Raw genomic sequence first — 13103 nt, 5'->3', positions numbered from 1 at the left:
CGATTTATCTTTTTAACCCATATTAAACCCAGAACTATTGAAATCTCAGATTTTTATGTAATTTGGCATACTGAGTTTCTTGCACTGCTTCTTCTCAGCACTGACCCATTTATTATCCTGAAGCAGAGGTAGGGTTAATACTGGGACGTGTAAAAGTGCTTTTGAAAAGTCTACTTGCATAAATAAATTAGTTTTATGACTTTTACTTATTTACAGTTTCTTTTAAAGGCATCGCAAGAAAACTTGGACCATTTGGTCGTTTTCGTGCCTCTGGGCATACCTATACGGGCAATCTCGAATCCACAACTCAGCCAAACTACCAACTTCAATTGGGTATGTAATAGAAATGTAGTCTTTCACACAACCTAATTGAAGTTGGTGGAAAATTTTATCCCTAGAGAACAGTTTGACGTTTTTCCTCTGACCCTTCCAAATTGGGAGCAAAGTGTATCCAACCTGAAGAGTACCCAACCATTTTGTTGGTGACAATTCCTTTCCTTCTCTTATTAAATGTCAGATAGCTTCTCAAAAATTTTGACAGCTCCTTTTTTTTTTTTTTTTTTATCTTTATTGTTTATAGGGGGTTTTGTCAAAGTGCCTATGTCACCCCCGTAATCACCTTTTTAGAATCTATTACAATAATTATGGTTATGTGCCTAATTCAACTATTTCTTCCACATAGTGAAGTTAACAATTTGCATAATTTTCGGGCTTCCTCGCTTAAAGGTACAGCTAGGATAGGTACTGTAGAAACCTCATTAATTGCTCCTAATTAATGGTAAGTACCCAGTGTAAAATATATTTTTGTTTCCAGCTGGTCCACTCAGCCCTCAGCATGCTATACCAGCTGTCCCTCCACGCGGCACAACAACAAAGAGCCCACGACCAGGTCGCCTGGGCCAAGGAATCTACTGACGCAGGGTTGGAGGCACCAGAATTACCGTATATAGCGGCCTGTGCGAAGGAAGCGTTGAGGATCCATCCAGCTACTGGAGGAGTGGTCAGGAGAAGCAGAGAGGAGCTGGCTGTAGGAGGATTTGAAGTACCAGCTGGGGTGAGTCTGTTGAAATTTGTTTGAATTTCAGAGGAGATTCAGTGGTTTTAGGGTCGCACAGGGTGAAGGAGACATTGAGAACCAATTAGGATACCAGAGATTCAGATGTTGCATAAAAAGCTGGTTCTTGGAGTACTTATTGGAAGTTCCTGCTAGGATGATAGTTGCTTGGAGAGTGGCTGGTTTTTTATTAAAACATTGAAGACTTATTTCTAAAACTTCTATTGAATAAATCTACGGTTTGGTTTACGTTAATGTGTAAATAGTAATGTACCTTTCAAGTACAGGTACCTACCTTGAGCTTCACGTAAAAACATAAGTATAGATATAAAAGTAGCTTATTAGTATAGATTAGAACACAGGCAGAATTGCTATATATTAAAGATAGAAAAAGAATTTAACAAATCCTCTCTTTCACAGGTGGACATAGTCCTAGCACACGGCGTGACCAGTAAATCCGAGAAGCAATGGGGCCGCTCCAAAGCCTTCATCCCAGAAAGATGGTGCAACGAGGGTTGGGAGCCTTTAAAGGCTTCCAGGGCTCATCCCCTAGCCTCTATGCCTTTTGGGGACGCCTGTCCTGCAACAGGGGTAGTAGGGAAGATGCTGACATCCCTTGCCACGAGGGTGCTAGACAAATACAGACTGGAATGGCATGGGCCTATGCCCAATATTACTACCACAGGAGTCAATAAGCTACAACCACCGTATTACTTCGTCCTACAGAATGCTGCTTGAATTGAATTTTGGGTGATTCTGAAAAAATGTATTTATATTTTTTGGACTTAAGTATGGCTTTATACGAGTACTTACAGTAGTACTAGTTCGAACATGAAAACTTAGGCTGGGTTGCACCATCTTACTTTAACTTTGACAAACGTCAAACGACGTCTGTCAAAATCCATACAAAAAATCACATCGGTTATCGTTATAGTTACGGTCAAAGTTAGGTGGTGCAACTGAGCCTTAGTGTAAGATATATTTTGGCTAATGAAATTGTAATCTGTGGTAATTATTTTAGGGAGACTATTAAAAGAAACTAATTTTAAAAAACATCTAAATAAATAATCTTCTATGTATCCGCCTAGAATTATTTGTTGTAGAATTAAGATTATAATTAATCGAATTAAATATTATTGATAGAAATTATTTTAAATTAATATCATGTTCCTTATTAAAAATAAATGCTAATTTTATTGTACTGTTTTTTGCACATTACAATAATTAAATAATTGTGATTAAATTAATTGGTTTATTATTGTTACTATCCTTATTCACCCAACCATGATAAATAAATTAAACTACACTGACAGAATTCGTTTCTTTGAATGATAAAAAATCATCATCATCATCATCATCATTTCAGCCATAGGACGTCCACTGCTGAACATAGGCCTCCCCCAATGCTTTCCATGTTGATCGATTGGCAGCGGTCTGCGTCCAGCGCTTCCCTGCTACCTTTACGATAAAAAATATTACAAGTAAAAGTAAAAGCATAAGGAATAATTTTGATGTTGTTTTGATTTATTTAAAAAAAATTGTACAAACATCGACATGCTAGATTCCAATATCAACAAATATCTAGGAAATGCCAAAGAAACACGTATATTGCATTATTTACAGCCATTAATCAGAAGCCGCCACCTCGCCGTGATCAATCTCATTTAGTGACAGACGGTGTACATTGTTCGCTTGCACGCCGGGATCGGGTACTAAGCAAGCTTTTTGTTACTTAACATCACTAAAGTAGAAATAAACATTATCGGCTAGAAAAAATATCTTTATAGAGTACACCAGTACTTTTTTTTTGCCTCTACATTATTAACTGAGTAGCATGCCTTACGAATTATTAAAATTGTTAATAAATAAACTGATCTGTAGGTAGGTAGAGACGACATCCCATCAAGTGTAGACGTTCGTCCTTTCTAAAGTTATAGTAGACCTATCAGAAAATTAAATAAAGTTTTGACTATAAATATACATTATTTATATTGTGTAATCATAATACAATCAACATCAAATAAATCGCACCTTCCGCGACGCGAACTTTAAAGATTTTCTTCTGACACAATCATAGTGCCCCAACAATATTGGTGTTATTTGAAAGCCCAATAAATATCCTTAAAGAAAAACACATTTAATTCCTTAATAAATGATTGACGTATACCATAAATGTGACTTGAAAAGAGACCTCACTTTGGGCTCACCTCTGGGATCAATTAGACCAATTTTTATGGTTATAAAACCAAATAATGATCTCACGTGGCCTCTTTAACAGATGGATAGCGATTAATCCCAACTTAACAATTTTGTAGCCATAAATTTGGCTTAAACGTAACTACCTATTTTTTTGAAGAAGTGACTGGATCTTTCTAAAGACACATTTTTGGGGTAAAAAACTAAAACAAAATGAAGTAAGTGAAAAACGAAATGAAGTTTAGAACTAGGCTATTAAATGGTGCCAATATTGGTGGGAAGTGGGGATGCATACGTTTGAAAGTGCTTGTCGCGGTAGGTGCGATTTATTTGACGTCGAGTGTATTTATATCGTGTAGGTAACTATAATAGTTACGCATGTAAGTCATCATACTGTATCTCTCTCTTCATACTTCGCACTTACTGAAAACGCAAATCAATATATTTCTATCGTGTACTGAATCATAATAGTTACGTATGTAAGTCATCATTCTGTATCTCTCTGACGCCTCATACTTCGCACTGAAAACGCAAATTAATCAAGATTAACCCCAAAACAAAATTCCTTTTTGAAAGTCCCTTCTTCAGCGTAAAATACGCCGGAATAGGTCGAGACGTCGTGATTATGTTTTCCATTAAAATAATTGGGATGGAGGGAAATTTAAAAATTCCAAGCTTTTGGGTGTTTCATTTTATGTGAATTGTTTTATAAACGACGGCTTGCTTCTTTCTTAGTCAATCAAGTTGTGAAAAATAGATGATGAAGAGCATATTATTTTATAAAAGTTGAGCTGTCTCTATTTTTCGTTCCGAAAATTCTAAACACTACACCTAAGTTTATTTAAAATCTACCTATGCTTCTTTCTTAATTCTTACTATGCAAATGCTATTGATGACAAAAAAACAATAGATGACAATTCCTAGATTATTGCACTACTTTCGGTTTGTGAATTTAGTCGGCAGTTTCTGTACCTAATGGCTAATTTGTCAGTCAAAACTGTCTTAAAACCCGGTAGCTTAACATGGAATCAGTTAAGGGAGGGCCTAGATCGCACGGAATAGACGACGAAAAAGCTTCCTAATTTAACTTAGCGAATACGCTATTACAATTAATTCTTGAAATAGGTATAATACCTATCTAATTCAAACAAAACTAGCAAAAGTAATAACTGTGTAACAACTTAGGTATAACATCATACAATAAGTATAAGGTGACATATTTTGTTACTTGTTTTGAATTTTTGTAGAAGTATTTAACGCACATTTAACGCAACTACGGTTTTTTATATTCACACAGGACTTTTCCCTTAAAACGTCATCAGCATAACTCTACAACTTGGAGACATCTTTATGAGATTAATTTAATTATGTAAACTTAAATCTCTGATATAAATAAACCCTGAAAATACTTCTTGATAGCAACAAACCATCCATACCTTAAAAACATCTTTCAATAGTTTCACAAAGCCTTTACTTATTGGTTTTATTTTTCAAAATCAAAGTGACGCCCCAAGCTACAAGTCGTTGTTAATTTAACTTAATTGAATTCTATTGACTTGGGGAAACGTTTCGCGACTTATGAAGCAAATAAAAAACTGGACTGTCTTCTTTCGCAAACATTTAAATTGGGTATTATATTGAAAAGCCCTCTTCAAGAATCTCATTTGCCTGTAGGGTGACTTTGCACTAGAGAAGTCTCGGGCTTATTTAAAACACATTTAAAATGTAAGGTAACCTATTAAGCTAGTTTTCTCTGGGATAATGTCCCAGCCAAGACGAGGGCGAACTATTTTCTTCGAAGCCCTTAAGTTGCAACATTTTCCCTGTCTTACTGCTTACAGCATACCTTTGCGTTTGATTGAACTTTTAATGTAGAAACATAATATCCTACTAATATTATAAATGCGAAAGTTTGTATGGATGTCTGGATGTTAACATGTTTGTTACTCTTTCATGCAAAAAGTACCTACTGAACGGATTTTGATAAAACTTTACAGTATTTTTGTTTATAACCCAGAATAACGTAGGTTACAACTTATGACGATCTGTGACAAAATTGAATTCACGCGGGTGAAGCCGCGGGCAAAAGCTAGTGCAAAATATACCTTTTCTTTTGTAAAACTTTGTAGGGTTATCAATCAAATCTGAAAATGTTTTTCAGGTCTAATTTGAATGAACTGTCTGACCCAAAGCAAAAACCAAGCCGGTGCTGTGCAAAAATAACTAATTTATGAATATATTTCAAACAGAAACTGTACGATATATCCCGACTTTTTCTAATGCAATGGTGTCTCTACAGCAGCATTAAGCAAGTTAGCCAGTATTTACAAACCACTCGCGGCAGACATCAATTTCTCAACGTCACGATGTGTGTGTGCGGTTTGTATGAATATACATTACTTTTGGAACATTTTGATTTGGCTGTGTTTAATTTAATTTAGCCTCAGCCTGTGCTCGAATAAATTGTATGTATTTAAGAAGAGTCGTGTAAAGCTCGAGGAAAAGGAGCTGTTTGTTTTGATTTAATTTAATTTAGTACAGAGGCAATTTTCCAAAGCATTACACGTGTATGCCAACGTTAAACGCGTTTTACCGGTCCGATGGACGGATGACCTCATTATGCTTGAGGGGACGCAGGTTGATGTAGATCGTAAATTCGTAATTACTGAAAAGCAATGATGTAGACCTACGTTAATGATGGTATTAACTGTATGTAGTGATATGATACTATACTTTTCCTAAATTAAGTTAAGTTAAATTGTTTTTAATTACTTAAATGTTATTCTGAGCTTTGTTACGCCTTGTTTGAATAGTGTAATTGGTACTACCGTTCTATTCATGAATAAATAAAATAAAAATAAATAAAAATGATAACTATGATGTTTAACGTAGGTACTTTTTATTCATGGTCATTAGGTAAGTTACTTGTTCCTAGGGAGAGGTAGACTTGGTATTCTTAGTTTGGATCCGTCAGTCTATTCTATCGAGTAGATTAAACTTATGAATTTAATTATATTAAACAACTTCTTGACCTTTGAAAATACGTAATTGGTTTCAAGAGACTTTTTTTCACTTTTCAGTGTTGTAAGTACAAAATATTAGTTTACATAAATATGATAAATATCTATCTAAGTAAACAAACAACGTTTTATAATAACCTAACATTTTCACGCTCAAACATAATTTTATTTTTAAACGTTTTAGCCCCTCCGCTATCCAAAGACCGTTAAAAGCTTAACGTTCTTTAGTACAAATTGTCGTAATGAAATTCAACGAAACGAAATAAATGGAAACAACACAGGTGTGCATAGGGTTACCATGTAACCGGATAAATCTGCTTTTGAGCCGATTTCAGTGACTTAAACCGGATTTTGCTTGGATTTAATTCGTGATCAGTTTTTCAAGGAGCATGGGTAAAATCCTAATGTTAAATACTTTACAATAAATGTTACCTATATTATAATTTTCCTGCCAAGCAAATACTTAAAAACTATCGCGTGCGAAAAAAACTCTAGGTAAGTAGAAGTAAATTATTATTATGTGGGTGAATTTCAACAAGTGCATATTTTTGCCTAATTTTGGTGGAAATTGTTATTTGTGTATTTTTATTCTTTAATTATAGATCAAATTTATTGGAAACTTATACTGTTTCTAAAATGATTAAGACATTAAATTTTGTCCAGTAGTTTTTTAGATTTTCCTTACACCAAAATTAAGAGAACACCAAAATTTATATTAAAGCACCAAAATTAGAAAATATGCTGTCAGTCGGTCATATCTTAGTGCCAAGCTCAAGAAATGGTTTTAAATTTACCAGCACCGACTCCAAAAATATTAATCATGGTATATTGTCCTAATAAATAAATAACGACGTACTTATTTTCTACTTTTAAGTGATTGTTGGCGTCGGTTTTAATTTTTTTGTTAAAATTATTTTTTTTCATGCTTTTTAGTTGATTAGTCCTTGTTATTGTCACTGAAGAGGGACAGTACCTATGTTTAATGTGATTTAGACTATAATTTTCCATTTTGTAATGGAAAATTATAGTCTTAATCACAATCCAAGTGTAAATAATCTTCCTAGCAAAATACAGGCTCCCTACTTTAAATATCGGCAACTAAAAAGTATCAATGTATCATGTGTCAATGTATGTATCAACAAATGAGTATTGAGTAGTATCATCTAACTCCTAACTTATGTTGTTTGACCTTTCATCATCAGCTCATCTTAAATACCTGAAATAATACAACTGTATGTACATACCTACCTAAAATATTTAAAGAATTATCCTCCAACTCCTAAGCGTTAAGGAGTTTTACCTTCCATCATCACCTCATCAACATTAGATGATGACTACTTGAATAACTTTAGAAAACGTATTGCATTCCTACAAAATTTGAGGTTTACTCTCGATTTCCCTAGGATCCCATCATCAGATCCTGACTTGGTGACAATGGGACCACCACATAAGTGTACCCTATAGAACAGAAAAAGAATTTTGAAAATCGGTTCACAATTGACGGAGTTAAGTCGGTTAAAAATGCTTTGGTGCACCACCAAAAACACCAAAATTGACTCACCAAAATTAGATTCTCGTTGAAAAAGCTAAATTATATGAAATCTGTTTTAAATATAACAATAACATTTTAACACATGGTATGAAAACAGTTCCTTTACATTATACGAGGAATTCAACTAAAAAGAATAGCTTAGAAATCTTATACAAAAAGACACCAAAATTGCGGAATTGTTGTCCGTTTAAAAAAAAACAACACATTTACGTTTATGGCGGGAAGACGCAGAGGTCTTGCACCCGTCTGCCGTCACTGCTCGCGGGGGCGGTACTAAACCTAACGAATGATGGGAGTGTTTAAATCCTGTTTGATCTTTAAAGAAACTGACGAGCTATTTCATTATTGACACCAAAATCATAAATTTTTCGCGGACAAAACTTAAGGACGTGACTTAATCACAGTTATTTGGGAAACTTGCTTAATTTGGTAATCTTAGATAATAGATAGATTGTATAATCCAAAAATATACTTTTTCCCTAAGTTCTGTTTTGATCTTCAGCTAAAAAAATACATATTGTAAGAAATTAAGGATGTGGACACTGCACCAAAATTAGAAACGCTTAGTTCAATTATTTTTTGTCGAATTTGTAAAAGAAAATACTCATTAATAATGTTGTCCTCAAAATGGAACCTCTGTATATTTTCGTTTAAAAAAAAATCAAAGTTCTATGTCATAAAAAACATATGATTTTCAGCTACGCCGCTCAAAAAATGTGTTTGGGAAATTGACCCATGTAACGTTATATAATTTTAATTAGCTTTTTAGTAGGTACGTACACACTTGCGACTGAAATTCCAACTGAAATCGTGGTTACCCTCGACGTGAGGAATTTGTATTTGGCTGAAGCATGCTGAAGGGTGCCACGAAAAGAAGTCCTTTTAACTTTTTTGCGCAGTCAGTTACCTATTGCGGTACAATATTTAATATTAACATGACTTACTTTGTTACCTATTTGTGCTAAATTCCTACAGAGCTTTCGTCACCAATTTATTAAAAAAAATATTGACAAAAGCTTCTTTACGTAAAATAAGATTACTTTAGATAAGTTAATTAGGTAGGTACTTCAGATCACGGAAAAAATTTCTTTCGTGTCCTATAATAACAATTAGTATAGTAAAATTGTTATTATAATTGTTTATAATAATTATAATAAAATTGTTATTATAATTGTTTATAATAATTGTTGTTTTGTTATAATAGTTGTTTATAACAACAATTATAATAAAACTTGGCTGTCAGGAAGTGTGTGTATATTCGCCAAGACAGCCAAAAACGGGCTTTAAATCTCTTGGAAAAGAATGGCTCACTTTGTTCCATAGCCAGACTGATGGGCCACGTTACTCAAAGTCTGCAGTACAATAAGTATTGCTAACCTAGTTCTTTTGTGTAAGCCCCGATTTAGATCATTACCGCAACTTTTTCACGCGAAGTAATAGTCATTAGCTTATTCTGCTAAAAGCCTATGAATGCGCCCATAAGTTGGGTGGAAAGATAGGCGCTTAGCGATGTCTCAACAGTAACTAACTACTACGGTAGGATCACATCTTGTTTCATCCATAAACCTAGACCTAGAGGTTAAAATGGTTTCACTTCTTAAATAAGGTATCTCGGACACTTAAAAATAGTCTGGCAATAGACCATGTGAGAAAATAAAGAAAAACTTTATTGTCATAAATACTGAGACGAACTTTGTAAAAATAATCATAAGTACGATACGAGCTACATACCGTATCAAAAAGGCGCCCTAAAGGGTTAGTTAGGTCCATACTTTTTTAAGCACAAGCCTGATTTTCAAGAAGGTTTCTACTTATGACTACAAGGTTACTTTCATAGTTATGGTGGCCCGGTAGCATAGAATAATAAATGAGTATGGTAGTAGCGAGAAAAAGAATAAGGTGTTTCATTTCTTTGTATTAGAATGACGTGTACAGAGAGCCTACCGTACTATTTTCAATTGCGGTGTGTCCTGAAGAAAGGATTCGTCACAATGGTGGCTAATGCCTCCCATCAAGATAGTTTTATCCCGATACTGTCGCTGGAGTCGTTAGGACCCACCGACAAGTGGGACATTCCCTTTGGAGTTAGTATTTTTAGGATTCCACAGGCAAATTCTTTTGAGGGTACAACATTTGTATTAACGGAATCCCAATAATACTTTCTCGGAAAATTACTGCTCCTGTCTTTCCCCAACAATACCTATAATCCGGCGAGAGTGAATAGGCACTTACAGGGCAGATTGTAGACTGCATCTCACTTAACACCAGGTGCCATTGCGATTATAATACCCGCCTTGTTACGCATAAAAAAATGTATTTAATTGATTATATTGAGTGATGAAAATGTAAATCAAATTAATTAATACCCTAATACATCTTAGGAAACACGAGTACCTTCAATGACGACCGCTGTACAACAAAATAGAGGGCTTTTGTTACAAGATTCACCTTGAGCTTTTCTGTCTAAAAAATCAAGTAACTATAACTTAATTCCTTCTTTTAATAAGGTTAGTAACTATTGAGCAAACTTCCGAAACTCAGAATCAAGTAACACGATTAACAAGCATCCCTAACTTTAATTTACTGATATAAACTTGCAATTGTTCCGTAGAATGTTTTATAAAAAATCTAACAAGTTTTATTGATGAAAATCATAGTTAGAAACTTGGGAACCCCAAACTATCTGAAAGCAAAATTATGCTCGCTACGGCAGCTGGCTAAAACTTAATTAATTACCAATCTATAATTCAGGCAGGCTTTTAACTTAGCAAAGTCTTAATTACTTGACCTATAAAAGACTATAATTTTATGTAGGCAGTAAGTATAATGTATTGTTCTTCAACTTTATGAGATCCAATCAGAAATATCTAACGTAACCCGACGGATTAGCAACTGATGGCCGATGGGGCAGCAAGGTTCTGGAGTGGAGGCCACCCAGGTACCGGAAAACGCAGCGTGTGACGTCTATCCACAAGATGGACCGAGACTTCATAAAGGTAACAGGAAGGCGCTGGATGCAGGCCGCTAGCAAACGGGCGATGTGGAAATCATTGGGTGAAGAGGCCTATGCAGCAGCATGCATATGATGATGTTCTTCAACTGTCAGCAAGGTTTAAGTTATAAAGTCTTATATCGCTACTTCTAAAATTGAGGACTCCTACAATAGATTATAGCAGCGGTTCCCGAAAGGTGGTCCGCGGAACCCTGGTGTTGGGGACGACTCGCCGAGAAGGAGGAAATCGGCGAAATAGTGGCGCGAACGAATGCGTACACCGTTGCGCGTAAACTGTAAATGTGTATGTTTTGTATGTTAATTATTGAATATTTAAGGTTTTAACATGTATTTGATGGTCTCTGTAATAATATTAAATAGCTTGATATATAATTTATGGAAATAATAACCGTTTATGTAAGTTACATAAGTAAAGATGGTAAATGATGAATAATTCTTTATAGAAGATGTAATTTATTAAGGACTAAGTTAAATCGTAATATATAAGGAAAGACGAAACCTATGTACTACTTTTTACATGAAAATAATAAAGAGGACACATATTAATTAAGGAAAACAGATAATTAAGAATAAGAAGATAGGGAATCGCTTAGGAGTGAGCGAGATAGGCATGTGAGCGCTCACGGACGCGTCTGTCTGAGAGGGAGGGTTTGAAAGAGAGATAGCCTACATTCGGGCATGGCGATTGGTGTAGATTATGGGCGATTGCCGCGACTAAACCCTCGCTCTCAGACAAGACATAAGAAGCGCGCCTCGAGCCCAAAAAGTCAGTTCAGTTCCTGAGTTAGTTCGTGAGTTAGTTCGTCAGTTCGTGAATCCAGTCAGTCCAGTGCAGAGAAATCGGAATAAGTGCGAGTCGAGCTAAGCTCCTCCTAAACGCGACGCGGTTGCCCTATTCGAACGGGCAAAGTGTAGTGTAGTTCTAGACTTAAGGACAGGACCTACATAGTGTTAAGTGAAGATTTGTGAATTTGTGAAGTGATTAAAGAAGCTATACAGTCCATTGCGTTTTTATTTATCAAGAACTATCGATGAACGGTTGGCGGTTCGAGCTCCGCCGATCAGACCCAGTGCACGCACCGACACACCGAGCGGCTACTTCAGATCCCAACAGTGGGCGGTCGTGCACTCCTGGGGTTCCGTGGAAAGGCCGCAAGGGTTCCGTCCGACTTGTTTACGCACAAGGGAGGGGCAGGGCGTGCGGGCGGAGTAGTACGGGGGTTCCGCTAGGAAAAGTATAATCAATTAGGGTTCCTTGGCAAAAAAAAATTGGGAGACCCTGGATTATAGAGCTCTTAAAAATGGTCACCTCTCCATTCACTGAACGCTCTAATACTATCTACTTGACCGTCACGTCCGCAACTAAACTTATTTGGCTCATCAGCCCAGTAAATACGATTTTCTACGTCCTTGCCTGAATTTTTAACGTCTCGAATTCCTAAGTTAATTAAAACAGGCTGAATGAAGACAAAGCCTTTGAAGGGTTCCGAATTAAATGTAAAAGAATTAGAGCTTTGATCCCAATTGTTGGCGTCGTGTTTGACTCTTGGACGGGGAAGTGGGAAATTGAAAACGGTTTGAAACGGACGTTTTTCTTTAACAACCAACTACTAGAATTAAATTTTGAGTTTTAAAGCTTTAAAATTGGATCAGTTATTTAGGAATAATATTATATTTTTATAGATTTGTCAAAAAACGAGTACCTACCTATTAATATTCCTCAGATAAATAGGTAGTGTTTCCACGGCTAGGCGGCACTATTGAAAGGTAAGTGTAGACAGTCAACAGCACTGATCCTTTAGATTTTTTGTTGAAAAATAGCACTAATTACAACTGGATTAGATACCCCAGTGTAGGTATCTAGACCTGCTGTCGTCTGTAGTACCTATGTGGTATGGCACTACCTACTACTTACTAAAGTCCCTTGTCTCTCGACAATCACGTAATTTTAGAGATTCTGTCTTCGAAACAAAGTTACGACTGTACCTACCTTTAAATTGTCGCGAATTGCTACCATTTCTCTGAACAACGGCGAAAATGTAAGTAATGAGTGTTTTGTGAGACGCCCCTAAACAGGCCCAATAGCTTTGGAAGTAATTGGCTTCTCGCTCATCGTTGTTACGAGAGAATCTACACCTGCTATTCTGCGTTGGAGCACCAGGGTCTTTTTTTTTCAAATATTTGAAAGTGACTTATAAACATGCAAGAAATATTTGAAAAAATAACTGCAGTATGACCAGACTATGAGGCTTAAGTAGGTACTTATGT

General features: G+C 35.7%; 1 protein-coding gene across 1 annotated transcript in view; it reads left to right on the top strand.

The window, feature by feature from the left end:
* Window positions 1–2297, top strand: part of LOC135075703 (probable cytochrome P450 49a1) — a 30818-nt gene extending 28521 nt beyond the window's left edge. Inside the window, exons 9-10 of the mRNA XM_063970160.1 lie at window positions 815–1054; window positions 1475–2297. Of these exons, the coding sequence (XP_063826230.1) occupies window positions 815–1054; window positions 1475–1792 (558 nt within the window). The 3' untranslated portion in view covers window positions 1793–2297. The remainder of the gene's footprint in view (window positions 1–814; window positions 1055–1474) is intronic.
* Window positions 2298–13103: the final 10806 nt, after the last annotated feature.

This window comes from Ostrinia nubilalis, chromosome 10 (genome assembly GCF_963855985.1).
Source record: "Ostrinia nubilalis chromosome 10, ilOstNubi1.1, whole genome shotgun sequence".
Classification (NCBI taxonomy): Eukaryota; Metazoa; Arthropoda; class Insecta; order Lepidoptera; family Crambidae; genus Ostrinia; species Ostrinia nubilalis.
Note: the sequence above shows the minus strand (reverse complement) of the source record. Positions and strands in the feature narration are given on the sequence as shown.